Genomic DNA, 15,681 nt, shown 5'->3' with positions numbered 1-15,681 from the left:
GAGAAAAATCCTCAGGCAGACTCCCCACTGAGTACAGAGCCCCACATGGAGCTTGATCCCACAACCCTGAGATCATGAACCAAAATCAAGAGTCGGGTGCTCAACTGACTCAGTCACCCAGGCGTCCCAGAAATGCACCATTTTAAAGTGTATAATTAAGTGGTTGTTAATATATTCACCAGGTTGGGCAACCATCACCACCATTTGGTTTCAAAACATTTTCATCTCCCCCAAAAGAAACCTAATAGCCAGTAGCGGTCACTTTCCTTCTTTCCAATGGCTAATGATGTTGAACATGGTTGCACATGCTTGTTGGCTATTATAAGATCTTCTTTGAAAATATGTTTGTTTAAATCCTTTGCCTGTTGTTTAGTTGGGCTATCTTTTCATTGTGGAGTTGTAACACTTCTTTATATATTCCTCATATCAGATACATGATTTGCAAAAATTTTCTCCCAGTTTGTATGTTGTCTTTTCACTTTCTTGATGGTACCCTATGAAGCACAAAAGTTTTAATTTTAAGTTTAATTTTGATGACATCCATCATATCTATTTTCCTACTGTTGCTTGTGCTTTTGATGTTTTAGCTAAAAAACTATTGCCTAATCCAGGTCATGAGAATTTATGCCTATTTAAGAATTTTATAGTGTTATCTCTTACATTTAGCTCTTTAATCCATTTTTGAGTTAATTTCTGCATATGGTATGAGGGAGGGGTCCAAGTTCATTCTTTTGTGTGTGTAAGTCTAATGTCCCAGCACCCTTTGTTGATTTCTATTCCTATAAATTTGTTACATTGTTTTATGTCTCAGAATTGGATTATCTTGGTGAATGCTCCACTTGAGCTTCAGAACAATGTATATTTTTCTGTGGTTAGATGAAATATTCTATAAATGTAAATGAGATTACTAGGTTGACGGCACTGTCTACTTCAGCTATGTCTTTACTAATTTTCTATCTGCTGGATCTGTTGATTACTGATAGAGGAGTGTTGAGGTTTCTAACCACAATAGTGGATTTATCTGTTTCTCCTTTCAGTTCTATTAATGTTTGCCTCATGTGTTTTGTTGTACCGTTGTTAGGTGTATTCACATTAAGGATTGTTTTGTCTTGTTGGGGAATTGGCCCTTTTATCTTTATGTAATGCTCCCTCTTTATCCCTTATAATTTTCCTTGTTCTGATGTAGCTTTTTCTGAAATTAATGTAGCTAACCCAGCACATTTTTGACATATATTTTTCATCCTTTCCCTTTTATTCTATTTATATCTCATAGACAATATACAGTTGTGTCTTGTTTTTTAATCCACTCTGACAGCCTTTGTCTTTTAATTGGCATATTGAAACCATTTACATTTAAAGTGATTATTGATATAGTTGGATTCATGTTTACCATGTTTATAACAGTTTTCTTTTTTTAAATATTTTAAAAATATTTTATTTATTCATGAGAGACACACAGAGAGAGGCAGAGACATAGGCAGAGGGAGAAGCAGGCTCCTCGCAGGACTCAATCCCAGGACCCCGGGATCCTGGGACCTGAGTCAAAGTCAGATGCTCAACCACTGAGCCACCCAGGTGTCCCTATAACTGTTTGCTATTTATTGTACTTGTTCTGTTTCTTTACTACCCCACTTTTACTGACTTCTCTGGTTTTAGTTAAATGTTTTATGTGATTTCATTTTATCTTCTCTCCTAGCATATTATACTTCTGAAAAAACGTTAGTGGTTTCCCTAGAGTTTATAATAGCCATTTATAACTAACAGCACTTTCATATAACACTTTGAATTCATAGGTGGTATTCTCAATTCCCCCTCATCTCTTACAACATTGTTCTCATTCACTTCATTTATCCATAAGGTAAAATCACCTGATATATTGTCACTATTATTACTTTGAACAGTTATCTATTAGATCCATTAAGAATCAGAAAAGGGGGGGATCACTGGGTGGCTCAGCGGTTTGGCGCCTGCCTTTGGCCTGGGGCGCGATCCTGGAGTCCTGGGATCGAGTCCTGCGTCGGGCTCCCGGCATGGAGCCTGCTTCTCCCTCTGCCTGTGTCTCTGCCTCTCTCTCTGTCTCTGTGTCTATCATGAATGAATGAATGAATGAATGAATGAATGAATAAATAAAATCTTTAAAAAAAAAGAATCAGAAAAAGGTTTTCTTTCACTTGCATGTATTATTCTCTGGCACTCTTCCCTTTTTATGTAGGTCTAAGTTTATTTCTCTCTGAAGAACTTCTTTTAACAATCTTTGCGAAGGTGGTCTACTGGTGATAATTTCTCTCAGTTTTTGTTTGCCTGAGGAAGTATTTTTCCTCCACATTTTTTAAAAAGTAGGCTCCACTCCCAGTGTGAAGCCCAATGCAAGGCTTGAACTTATGATTCTGAGATCAAGACCCGAGCAGAGATTGAGTCAGACTCAGAACTGACTGAGCCTCCCAGGTGCTCCTCTCCTCCACTTAAAAAAAATTCTTTTCCCTTTTATTTTTATTGTGGCAGAAAATATATATAGCATGAGATATACCCTCAACAGATTTCTAAGTGTAAGAACAATATGCGAGGAGATTTTTCTATAATCTTTGCCTTGAGAACTTGAGTGGACTCTTGGATGCAAAGGGATCCTGAGACTAGGCCCCTGGGACTTTTTAACTGTTCAGCTAGTCCATACGTAGACTCTTAAAATTCATCAAAATTAGCATTTGAGTGTTTCTACCAGTTACTGGCTCCCATGGCTTCTCCTTCAGGGAAGCAGATCTCTGTTTTAATTCTCTGTATTTTCCTGCCTTTCCAGATTTGGGGCGGAGGGGTTTCCCTGTCATCTCATTTCCCAGTGGATCTAAGGAAAGTCATTGATTTTCAATTAGTCCAGTGGTTTTTTTCTTGGGAGAATAGTAAGGATGCCTTCCAAACTCTATATGTCAGAGCTGAAACCAGAAGTCCTTTAATGATTTTTTTGAATTCTGTTTTTGGTGGTTGCTTTGAGACTTTCCATATATATCTTAACTTATCAGAATCCCCTTTATATTCACACTAAATTAATTCTAGTGTGATAAACTAATGTTACTCCTCGTATACCCTGTCTCTTCTCATTTGGGGCTACTGTTATACATATTATATCTATATGCTATAAACCCAGAAATACATTGTTGTAAATATTATTTTATGTAATGCTATGTGTATTAATGAAACAGAGAGGGAAAGGAGAACAAGGATATATTTAGAGCATCTGTTATATTAACATTCACTTTTAGTATGTGTTTATCTTAATTTCTTCCTGTGGATTTGAGTTACTATCTGGTATCATATACTTACTCCAATAGTGCTTTCCTCCCACCCACTGCCACTGTGCTGTGCTTGTAAAATATATTACATTTCAATATGTTACAGGCCCAATGATATTATGATATATTGCTTTACACAATCATTTTTATACTAGTTAAGAGAAAAAGGAGAAATATGTAAATATGTCTTTCACAATTGCATGACTACCTTTGCTGGTGCTCTTTTTACATGTAGATTTGAATTTACATCTGGATTTACTTAATTTTCTCATGTAACTTTAATATTTTCTTGTAAGCTGGGTCTTCCAGCAAGTAATTCTTTGGTTTTGTTTATTGGGGAATGTTTCCATTCCACCTAAATTTTGGAAAAATAGTTTGGATGGATATAGAATTCTTGGTGCGCAGTTTCATTTCTTTACCTTGGGTATATGTCATTTCACTGCCTCTGGGCCCATATTAATTCTGATGAGAGATTAGTGGTTAATCTTATTCGGGTTCCCTAGCCTATAATCAGTTTTCTCTTTCTATTTTTAAGATTTTCTCTTTTTTTTTTTGTCTCTCAGCATTTTTACTACAATTTGTATATGGATCTCTTTGCACCTGTCCTACTTGGAATTCATGGAGTTTCTTGGCTACATAGATCAACATTTTCCTCAAGTTTGGGAAGTTTTCAGTCATTACATCTTCAAATATTTTTTTCTGCTCCATTCTCTCTTTTCTCCTTTGGGACTGTCATGATTCATATGCTGTTGTGCTCAAAGATGCCCCACATTTCTCTGAGGCTGGTTCACTTTTCTTTATTCGTTTTTCCCTGCCCCACCCCTGTTTTCTCAGATTACATTATCTCTCTGAATCTATCATTAAAGTTACTGATTCTTTCTTCTGTCAGTTCACATCTACCACTTAGCATCTCCAGTGAATTTTAAAATCTCAGATATTGTATTTTTTAACCCCAGAACTTCTATTTGGTTCTTTTTAAAAAAACAATTTCTGTCTCTTCACTGATACTCTCTGGTGAGACATTGTCATTATAGCTTCCTTTAGTTCTTTAAGCATGGTTTCCTTCTTTTGTTGTTATTTTTTTATTGGAGTTCGATTTGCCAACATATAGTATAACACCCAGTGCTCATCCCATCAAGTGCCCCCCTCAGTGCCCGTCACCCAGTCACCCCATCCCCCCACCCACCTCCCCTTCCACTACCCCTTATTCATTTCCCAGACTTAGGACGCTCTCGTGTTCTGTCACCCTCTCTATTTCCCACTCATTTTCTCTTCTTTCCCCTTTAATCAGCATGGTTTCCTTTTGTTCTTAGAGCACATTTATAATGGCTTTGAAGTCTTGTAACTCACACAATTTTTATTATCTCTTTTTATCTCCTGTGTATGGGTCACACATTCCTGTTTCTTTGCATGTTGTTGTTGTAAACTAGACACTATGTTGTCTAGTGACTAGACACTTTGTTGTTGTAAACTAGACACTATGCAATTTTAGGGTTAGAAACTCTGGATACTGATTCCTTTCTCTCCTCTTGGGTGTGTGTTGTTGTTATTGTTCGCTTATTTGTTTGTTTAGTTACTTGATAGTCTCTCTTAGTGACGCCTGTTTCACCCACAGTGTGCACCTCTGACGTCATCCTTCAGAGGGCATAGCCCTGGTCATGCACACAGTCACCCTGAAAGGATGGTGGTTTTAGCAGGGTTCTCTTTGACCATCTCTCCCTGATTTTCCTGTTAAGCTGTCTACCCAATTCTGCATCAGATCCAGCTGTTAGGCTCCACTAACTTCCAGTGGATTGCTCTCATGGTTTTGACAATCCCCTGTGGGACATAAATTGATCTGTCATCCAATCCAATGAAGTTCAGGCAGGGGTAGTTTTTGAGACAAATCTTTGAAGTGTGTTCTGACCCTTCTTAGCTGTGTCTTTCCTTGGTACTTTCTAGTGACCTAACTGGCTTATGGTTTACATTCTTGCTCTTAATTAAAAAGAGCTGCCAGCATCCTCTTCTTTTCCTCATCACCAAAATCTTCATTGTTTTTGCAAGAACCTTTAAGGTTTGGATTTCCTCACACTCTTTTTCTTTTTTCCTTTTTTTAAAAAGTAGGCTCTACACCCAACATGGGGCTCTAGCTCATGACGCTGAGATCAAGAGTCACATGGTCTACCAACTGAACCAGCCAGGCACCCCTCCCCACATTTTTTTTTCTTTTTCCTTTTTTAAAAATTTAAATTCAATTAGCTAACATCTGGTACATCATTTATTTCAGATGTAGTTTTCAGTGATTCATCAGTTGCATATAACACCCAGTGCCCATCATATCACATGCCCTCCTTCATGCCCATCACCCAGTTACCCCATTCCCTCACCCCTCACACTTTTTTTCAACTAAAACCAGTTCCTCTGGGGAGAGCCTCAGAACTCTCTGTTCCTGTAGGCTGCCTTCCTCCCTGGGAAAAATCTTTGTGCCACTGTTTTGGGCACTGGGTAGGGCACTAGCCTCTGGTCTTCTCTGCTTGCCTCTCCCAGCACAAAATCTCTGCCCAGCAAGTGAGTAGGGGTGAAGGTGTTGGGTCCAGTGTTTTCAGCCTGCCACTGCAGGGATAGAGCCTTCTTCCTGTGTCTGTGTGTGTGTGTGGCTGAATAGAGAAGGAAGCCTCCACCTCTTAGCCATGCTGGCTAGGAATTGGCTTCTTCAGCTTAAAGTTTAAGCAGATGAGAGATGCTAGTGAGGTATTGTGTCCTTGGATTGGGAGCTGAGGGGAGAGGGAGGGAGACCTGAAGTCTTGGCCACACTTGCAAGAGGTAGAGCCTCCATCAAGCTGAGCGGGGAGGGAAGGAGAGAGGAAGATAGCAGGTTCATGGTCAAATGCCAGGTACTCTCCTTGTTCTGAGGATTGGAATGTTTTCTTGAATAAATGTTCTTTCACTTATCATTATGCCATTAGAACAATTTCTGGAGACCTGAAATGGTTGCTTTTATAGTTTCCACCAACCTGCAGGTTTGTGTGGGGATTAAATAAGATAATGTCTACAAAGTACCCAGTATTTAGCACAAGGCAGTTGTCACCACTCCTTATTTCTACTTTATTCATTTGCTACCAGCCATTAGTTACTTTTTAGAAGAAAGTTGTATGCGGCATTTCCAGCATACAAAAAACAGAAATAAAATAAAGTCCACCCAGGTAGCCACCATTCAGCTTAACAAACAAATTCTAGCTGCAGTCATAGTCCTATATGTACTCTCTCCTATTTCCTGTTCCTCCCTCCGATGCCACAGGGAGCCACAGTCCTGAATTTGGTTTTATCATTTCCAGAAATGTTTTCATACTTTACTATCTATCTTCAATTAAGAAAAAAATACCCAGAAGCATTTTTCCTGTGGTGGATAAACATCTTGTGTGTATAAAGACAAATTTCTTAATACCAATAAAAAGAGATCCCCCTCATGTTAGAATATGAGCACATTTTCTTTTCCTTTTAACCTGAGAAAGTCAATTCCAGAAAGAAATGGTGTACCTCCAGGAGCCGACTTCTATAGTGTTCAGAGAAGTTTCGGTTGTAACTCTGTGTGCTAGAATGTTATGACTGCATTTACCCACATTAGGATTTTAATTTTGTAAATAACAGTAGAGATTCCTTCAACCATTATGATTTAAAGTTTGTTACAGGGATGCCTGAGTGGCTCAGTGGTTGAGCGCCTGCCTTTGGCTCAGGGTGTGATCCCGGATTCCTGGGGTCGAGTCCCACATCGGGCTCCTTGCATGGAGCCTGCTTCTCCCTCTGCCTGTGTCTCTGCCTCTCTCTGTCTCTCATGAATAAATAAACAAAATCTTAAAAAAAAAGTTTGTTAGAGAGTTAATTTAAAGGTTCTCAACTTTGGGGGGATTATCATATCCTATTTACTTCATTTTGGTTAGTGGTGTTTTTTGAGAATTTTATAATATACCTTGAAATGATGGAAGACTCATTGGAGTCCCATAGAACTGAATTTTTATATTACCTTTTATTTGTATATAAGGGGTGAAAATTAAATTGAAATCCTTGGAGGTTTCCCCAGATGTGTTTCTAATATAATCTCAGCTCTTTTACATGTATCTTGTGGGCAAATTATGCTGAAGACTAGAGACAAGGTATAGGTGAATGAAATTTCAGTCTAAAATCCTGTTTTATTGTTTTTTTTAAAAGCAAGATTTATTTATTTATTTGAGAGAGAGAGAGAGAGAGAGAGAGAGAGAGAGAGAGAGAGAGAGAGAGATGGGATAGGGGCAGAGAGAGAGGGAGAGAGAGAGAGAGAGAACCCCAAGCAGACTCCCCACTGATCATGGAACCCTGATGTGGGGCTCGATCTCATGACCCTGAGCTGAAACCAAGAGTCGGTGTTTAACTGGCTGTGCCACACAGGCACCCCTAAAATCCTGTTTTAGATGAAAGTGTCAGCCGAAATAAGGATATTGGTGGATTTCTGTTCTTTCCCGACCGAAATCTGTGGATGCTTAGACACTGGAGAACCACTGGAGCCTAAACAGGCCAGTCAGTTGAACTTCTTCCTTTCGGCCTGCAGATGGCAGCATCATACCAGAAATATACCTGACATTTGGCAAAGACCTACAGCTTTGAAATTCATTACATGTTGGCACCTTGTTAAGAATGCAGTGATGTATCATCTGAATATGGATATAGAAGCAGACCCCAACTTTGATGTGTCCCCATATTTACATATATTTGAATGGCTGCCCCAGTCTTTTGTTATCCCCTGGTTGAGGTCTTTTGGGATTTCCCCTCTCTTTCCCTTTCAGGCTTATTACTGTAGCTCTTGTTTCTTCCTGGGAATAAGTGCTCCCTTACAAAAATACCCACTTCTCTCCCGTGCTTTGGTGTGTCTCCCATCCTTTTCACAAGGGAAGGGACTCAGATTGAAAGAGAGAGCAAGGTGGGCAGCCCCGGTGGCTCAGCGGTTTAGTGGTTTAGCCGTCTTCAGTTCAGGGCGTGATCCTGGAGACACCGGATCTAGTCCTACCTCAGGCTCCATGTCACCACTGTGCCTGGTCCCTCTTGTTGTCATATTGTTTACCCTGTTGTCAGCAATGAAAACTTGGAGGAAAAACCCAAAGTTGTGTTGTGTATTCGTTCCAGGGACAAGGAGCCTAGGGAACATTCTGAGACTGGGTTCGGTTCTGTCTGTGTCTTTGAGGAACCGGGGGAGGGAGCACACGTGGGACAGATCACAAACAAAAAGTGGCGGGGATGAAAAAGAAGCAGACAGCCTTGGCTCTGGGACTAGATGAATGAATAAAGGGATAATAGGGATCCACCTAACCCATTTGAGTGGCATCCCTGGGATTTCCCACTGGCCAGAGGTCCAGGCCTTCAGCTCCTCAGGCCTCACTTCCCCCTTTCTAGGCCACAGTGATTTCCATGAAAGCAGGGCAGGGGGAGGAAGGAAGTGTGTGTGGGGGGGAATATCTGATCCTTTTCCAGCTATTTTAGGTAGACTTCTCATCCTCAAAGTAGAAATCTATGCAAATATTCCACAGAAACACTCTTACATGATATGGTTAACCTCTGTAGAAGTATTAGAAGTTAGGATCATTTTCTGGAGCTTTCTAGCCTAACCCAAAACATCCCAGAACCCCATCCACCATGTATTCTGTGAGATAAAGGTATATTGAGTCTAAAACAGCATTCATACATTGAGAACTGCTTCTCTTGTATCACATCATGTGTACAGAACATGTGAAGCTTGAAAAACAAGTCTTAACCCACTGACATTTCCAACAGGCTATATAAAATTAAAAACCGCATTTTAAAGACAGCTTGTTCTTTGATATAACAATAGATATTTGAATCTTACATTTTTGTATAATGACCTTAATTTGTGGATTAAGTTTATTTGGCCAAGTAAAATGTGTCTTGTAGGATCTAGTTATTGTACTGGGCAGTGGCTTTATTAAGACAGTTTTGTTCATTTGTTGCACTAGTAAAAATGCTCATTTCTTCCCAATAGCTGATGATCTCATGTTAAGTGGAAAAAATTTTAAAGACCCTCTTTTATGATATTTAGCAAGCCTAAAAGTTAGAATGTGGCATGGAAAGTAATAACAAAATACACGTTAGCATTTGCTTTTAATTGTTGTAAGCCTTGTATCAATTAGTGTAGAACACTGAGGACAGGGGGCATTTATTTAGTCATGGAGAGAAAAAAAAATAAGACTTGTTTACCTAATTGAAAAGAAATTAGGAAAGTGATTTTCTCTAAATTACATTTCTATTCAAATGCACTCTCCAAATTCAAGTTATTTTCCTAATTATATTTTATATGCAATGAATTTTTAAACCTCTTTGTGCACTTTATGCTCTTGGTTGGAAATTTAACATCAATTGAGTTTCCATTAAGCTGGAAATCACAGCTTAATGGTAGTTTTTAGAGATGTGATTTTAGCAAGGTATTTGTCTTGGCATAGTAATAATAGTAATATAAATGCATTTATAGGCTACTTTAAAGTTTACAAAATACTTTTCTACACAAAGGCATGTGGTGTCATGGAAAGACTTGAGGCTTTGACTTCAGACCTGGGCGTGAACCCCAATTTAGCCATTTACTTCCAATTACTCTTCCTGAGTCTCAGGCTTCTCATCTGTAAAATGAGGATAACACCTGGGTTGAAGTGCCACTGTGCATATTAAATAGGAATGAATGTTTGTGAAGATCTTAGCATGAAACAAGTCACCTTCTGAACCCCAGTAGTGAATCTTCAGAATTTAGTAGGAAGTAGATATAATCCCTGTCTTACAAATGAGTCAGCTGAGTCCAGGTAACTGATCCAGAGGCACCAGCCCTAATTCATGACTCCAGGTCCAGAGTTCTTCCCTCCTCCCAGGGGCTTCTGGGGCAAGACGGCAAACATAGATACAATACTCAGCATGGATTGTCAGGTGTGGCCACTCAGATACCATCCAGCTTCCATCAAAGCAGTGATTCCTAGTCCATTTTCCCTCTGACATACATGTGACCCTGCATGGCTCCAGGTTGCTGGGGTGTTAGCTGAAACCCCATCCCTTTCTCTCCCACTCACAAAAGTCCAAGAAAAGAGTGTGTCTATTAATAGGATAACCTACAATCCATCCCATCCCCACCCCACCACCCAGTATTTTACTGCCAATAGCAAGTTTCTCTGAAAACCTTTCACCACTGATTGCAACATGCCATGGTTAGGAACTGCCTGCCTGAGCTGTCTTCTAGGGAGAATAAGTCATTTTGAAGTAGATAGTTCATGATCGAGAGTGATGAGAAAGATTGGTGGGACCAGTGGGAGGTAAAAAGTGTGGGCTTGAGTTTGTAGGCAATCAGAGGTTCTTGAGTAGAAAGCAACAGGATTAGAGTGGTAGTCTGCAGGCCAGCTTGGAAGCCAAAAAGGCTGGAAGCCAGGAGACCAGTTGGACTCTTGGAGTGAACCAGATGGTATGAGATAAAGGTCTGAACCGCGGCAGTGGCAGCGGGAATGGAAAGGCATCAACTTGAGACTGATTGGCTATGCACAAGCAAGCAAGGAGGCAGAGGGGGCCCAGTCAGAAGCAGAAGTTTCAGAATATGCTGTCAGGTAGGCAGTGGGTGTCCTTCTTTAATTTTATTTTGCACAAATGAATATTAAAATGATCTTGCAGCCCCAGGACTCAGGATCACGTTGCTAGAAAGGAGACAATTAGGACGGTGCAAAAAAGCAGAAAAGAAAAGCCCAAGCTTATAGGGCATGGTTCATAACATATTAGTGGTCTTTTTCTTTTAACCCAATTGCTGCCTTATGGAACTGTCTGTGTAGCCTGCTGTGCTGGTTTCAGATCCTAGGCTAAGTGACTTTGTGGCTAGTCATAGAAACATGCAGCTATCTGAATTTTGAACTTGATTCTGAACATTACAAGTGGGTGCCCGATGATAGGGAGTATGCGGTGAGTTGCTCCGCTTGGCATTTTATCAGTCAATAACCAGAAAGTTTGAAATGACTCAAGTTGTATGTGGAGGCCGTCTGATAGACTGTATGTTCCATGTTGGTGGGGGCAGTCTCCTTAATTGAGGGCAGGGATTTTTATTTCATCCACTGCTGTGTCCCCTGCAGAGAACAGAGCCCATTTATTTGTAGATGTCAATCAATGATTGTTGTATGCACAGATGAAGCAGGGGATCACAGTGACTCTGGCTTGCCACAGTAGCCCCAGTGCTGGGCACAAGGCTGATTGCATAGCAGGAGCTGAATAAAGGTTTATCAAATGGAACTGACATGAGTTGGACAGCATTTGGTTGAGCAAAACTGATTTATATCTGGTTTTATATTGTGGAAAATACAGGAAAATAATGTTGGGTTTTTACTTGGAACATTAAGCAGTAACAAAACCATGTTCATTCTTTTGCTAGTGATGATCTGGAACAATTCATGGAAAGTCAAGGTGCGTCCAGCCCAGGGATCCTCATTCTAACAACCAGCCTCAGCAAACCATTCATGCGACTGGAAAAGTATGTCACTCTCTTGCAAGAGTTGGAACGGCATATGGAGGTAAGAAGGCAGTGTGTGGGCCTCTGCTCTAGAGGAAGCAGCCAGTCTCCCTTCAGACTAACCCTGCTGAGGAATTCAGGAAAAGCCTTGGTTTCACATTTTACTTGATCCAGTCTTCCCTCTTCCTGGGCTTCTAGTGTCCCTCTTTATGCAGCAAAATAGAAAGGGGGCATTCTTTTTTCCCCCCTCTTAAGATTGTTTTATTTTTACTTAATTTATTTTTCCCATTTTTATTGACAAATAAAAACCATATATGTTTAGGTTGTACAATGTGATTTTTTTAAGTGTACCATGTGATGGTTTAATATCTGTAGATATTGTGAAATGATTCCCACAAGCTAGTTAATTCACACCTCCATCACCTCACACAGTTACAAGTAATTTTTTTATAACACTTACAATATACTCTCAGTGAATTGCAAGTATACAATACAGTGCTAGAAACTATAACCACCATGCCGTACAGTAGATCCCCGGAATTCATTCATCTTGCAACCACGAGGTCCCTCCTTTACTACAAAATATTTGTGATCATTTGTCCTCCCAGCCTCAAACCCAGTGCTTCTCTCAAGTTGACTTAGGTTCTCCTCCTCTGTCGATGGTGGTTCAGTCAAAATTGGCCAAGATTTTCTGTTGTTCTGGTATATGAACCAGCCTGATTGTGGGATACAAACAAAGCAAAGCATCGGAAAATATAAACACCATTTTCACTTATAGACAGGGATAAATCCCTGAGATCACTGCGATCATTCAGCTTTCTGACTCTGGGTTACACTGGAACATTCTGGAATCTCCTTAAAGACTCATAAACAGGATAACCAATATTAGTTGATCTGTCTATGTACCCATAGACCTACATCAAAGCCCCCTCACATTTGTGTTTATAAACTTAGAGTTGATTGGCAATCGCTGCAGCATAGCTATAATCTTTCCTAAATATTAAGATTGGCAACGATGCCTGACCATTGAATACTGTTTCAGCAAGAGGCCAGATCCTTTTATTAAAAACCAATCAACAGGGATTGCTTCTAGAGTCATCCTTGCGCCATCGAGCATGGGTGTTTGAGGTGTGGGTGGGAGAGGAGGGCCCTCTGAGGGAGGCTGCGTTTACCCTAGTTGCTCTTCCTGTGTCTGGGGAAAGGTTTTGAGGTTTTAAAGGGTTTGATTATCTTTAAAGAAAAAGGTTGCACACCGCCGTTCTCATCAGCATTTGTAAGGATTGAAAGCGTGTACTCTGAGCAAAACCACATTCTCAGGTTGTTTGGCCTGCCGGAAAGCTGGAGGCAGCAGGGAGCTAGTGAGCAAAGCCTGCTGGGATGAAATTTCAGTTAGGCCTTGGGAAGGTGTTGACCTCTGGATGCCTTCCCAAGAGCTAAACCAGTTTGCTGAACCGTTTGAGGTTTGCCCCTCCTTGCTTATTGCAGAAATCCAGAAACCAGCGGCCTCAGTTTCTGTTCCTGCTCAATGCAGGAGTGGTAACATATACTCAGTTTGAGGAGAAGAATCCCCAGCCGCCCCCGCTGTCTGGATCCCCTCCGATGGGCTTCTGTGTGTTGGAGCCTGTCTGCACTCCTGCCTCCGTTGGTTGTTGCTCACCTGCCTTGGGCTGCCTTCCGTTTCCCACCATCAGATAACCCACACCATCAGCACTAGTTAGCCATCCGGTGAGCCACTTTCTCCAGCTTTCTGATCAAATAGCATGGCCGCTGGCTAAGGGGAGCCTAGAATCAAAATAGCTGTTGGTTAATTTGGCAAAGGATACATTTGACCATAAAAGAATAGAAACCTTCTTCACAGAAGCAATAATGTTCTTGGCTTGGGGCAGAACCCTGGTCTGTCCAGCTGTGTGTTTTCTTACCTATGGCTGGTGGAGCTTCCGTTAGGCCAGCTGAATCCCAAAGGTTAGGTAGACATATATTCCCATGGTGGGTATATTCCCATGGTGGGTATTTGGGGTGGGTATACCTCCCCAAGAATCTCCCCTCTCCCTTCATGAGTCGTCATGGAGATATGCATTCCTTAGAGCCGTTCTGGAACCTGTCCGCTTTTCGGGGTTGTAAGTAGCACAGAACTGCAGACCATACATGTGGCTTACAAAGAAGCACATGGTATGAAACTTGGAATTTTGTTCCCATCTGCCCCATTGAGCCTCCTGGAGGAAAATTAAGGCATTTTAAGAAGTAAGATGAGATTGATTTTTCTGTAACCACGGTTCCCTACCTCTTGTCACTTATTAACAACGTGGCCTGATGATGCCCCCTCCTGACTGCTGATTATTTATTATCTAGAGACTCAGTAACCACACCTAGCATGTTGTTGCCAAATCCATGATGCGCTACCTACCGCCTGTCTGCGTTTCTTGGTCACCTGATCTTGGGAGGCGCTGAGACGCCAAATGCTCAGGTGCTGTCTTATTTTCTGATCTTTAAATTAGCATACAGTGAAATTGACTTTTTTCTTTTGACGTATAGTGCTGTGGCTTTCAGCACGTTTGTGGATTCATGTGACCACTGCCACGATGGAGATACAAGACAGGTCCATCATCCCCTCAGATTTCCTCTGAGTCCTTGCGGCTGCCACACCCTCCCCCCTCAACCCCTGGCAATGGCTGATCTGTTCTCCTTTAATATTATTTTGCAATGTATTCCTTTAATAGGATACGCATCCGGATCATCAGGATATTCTGAAAGCAATCATAGCATTCAAAACTCTCATGGTAGGTGATGCTCTCCAATTATAATTCTGTTTTGTATGCTTTGTTCCTAAAAGAGTGACATGTGTGTAACGTTTCTTTCCTTATGCAAAGGTCTTTAGAGTGGAAACAATAAGCTTTAGTGACAGTACCGCAGTGATTGTCTCATTTAATTTTGTCTTCCAAAAAATCATGCTCACCTATGAAAGGTTGCCAGGCTGAGGGTATAAAGCACTCACATTTGAAGTTTCTGCCACATTAAGCATTGCTGTGTAGGTGGGGGGTTTCCTTTTGTCTCTTTGTCTTTCCCCCCGTGTCGTTCACCTTATGTCTGTGCAACTTGTCGTTCACTGATTGGCATCGATAATGGATTCATATATATATGCCAAAAGGTGTGAGTTTGTTCTTTGCATATGAAAAAGAAATCCTTCATCAAATCTAAAAGGAGAAAACCTACTCAAATACAGTTGCTTTATACAGATTGCTATCAAAGCTATCTGTAATCTTGTATCTTGAGCATGATGGTTAATGTCTTCTGGAACCCACTGATGGCACTTGGTAGCATTTTAGGAGAAAAGATAGTGTTACTTTGAGTGATTGATTAAGTTCAAATTCACTTTTTAAAAATATTTATTTATTTATTTGAGAGAGAGGAGCACAAGGGGAGAGGGAGAGAGAATCTCAAGCAGACTCCACGCTGAGCATGGAGCTGGGCGCAGGGATTTCTCACAACCCCGAGATCACAACCCAAGCTGAAACCAAGAGTCAGACACTTAAGTGACCGTGCCACCCAGGAACCCCAAGTTTAGCTTCATTTTAGACATTTCTGTGGCATTCCAAGTGATTGGGTTCCATGGTCAGTTACTGATCCTTGCTATAACGTTGTGAGGCAGCATTCACCATCACCTCATTTTTATTGCTGTTAAAAGATCAGTACCTGGTGTGTCCACAGGAAACAGCAAATTGAAGAGCAGAGTAAGGTATTAGGTTAAAATTGCTATTGTCATAGGTCAAAAACGGTTGAATATTGGCAATTTTCTATGGCTCAACCTAACAGAACAGCTCACCGAAATATGGCATTTATTACTACTTGTGTCCCTTGATTTGTCCTATGTAAATTGAATATAGAATTCTTTTTTATAAAAATAATATTTCTTTC

At 40.7% G+C, this 15,681-nt stretch overlaps 1 protein-coding gene across 12 annotated transcripts in view; it reads left to right on the top strand.

The window, feature by feature from the left end:
• Positions 1-15,681, top strand: part of ARHGEF6 (Rac/Cdc42 guanine nucleotide exchange factor 6) — a 101,977-nt gene that overhangs the window by 68,084 nt on the left and 18,212 nt on the right. For all 12 annotated transcript variants that reach the window (XM_025987826.2, XM_072743356.1, XM_025987827.2 and 9 more), the window contains 2 exons: positions 11,692-11,830; positions 14,487-14,546. In XM_025987826.2, the coding sequence (XP_025843611.1) occupies positions 11,692-11,830; positions 14,487-14,546 (199 nt within the window). The remainder of the gene's footprint in view (positions 1-11,691; positions 11,831-14,486; positions 14,547-15,681) is intronic.

Source organism: Vulpes vulpes, chromosome X (assembly GCF_048418805.1).
Source record: "Vulpes vulpes isolate BD-2025 chromosome X, VulVul3, whole genome shotgun sequence".
Lineage (NCBI taxonomy): Eukaryota > Metazoa > Chordata > Mammalia > Carnivora > Canidae > Vulpes > Vulpes vulpes.
Note: the sequence above shows the minus strand (reverse complement) of the source record. Positions and strands in the feature narration are given on the sequence as shown.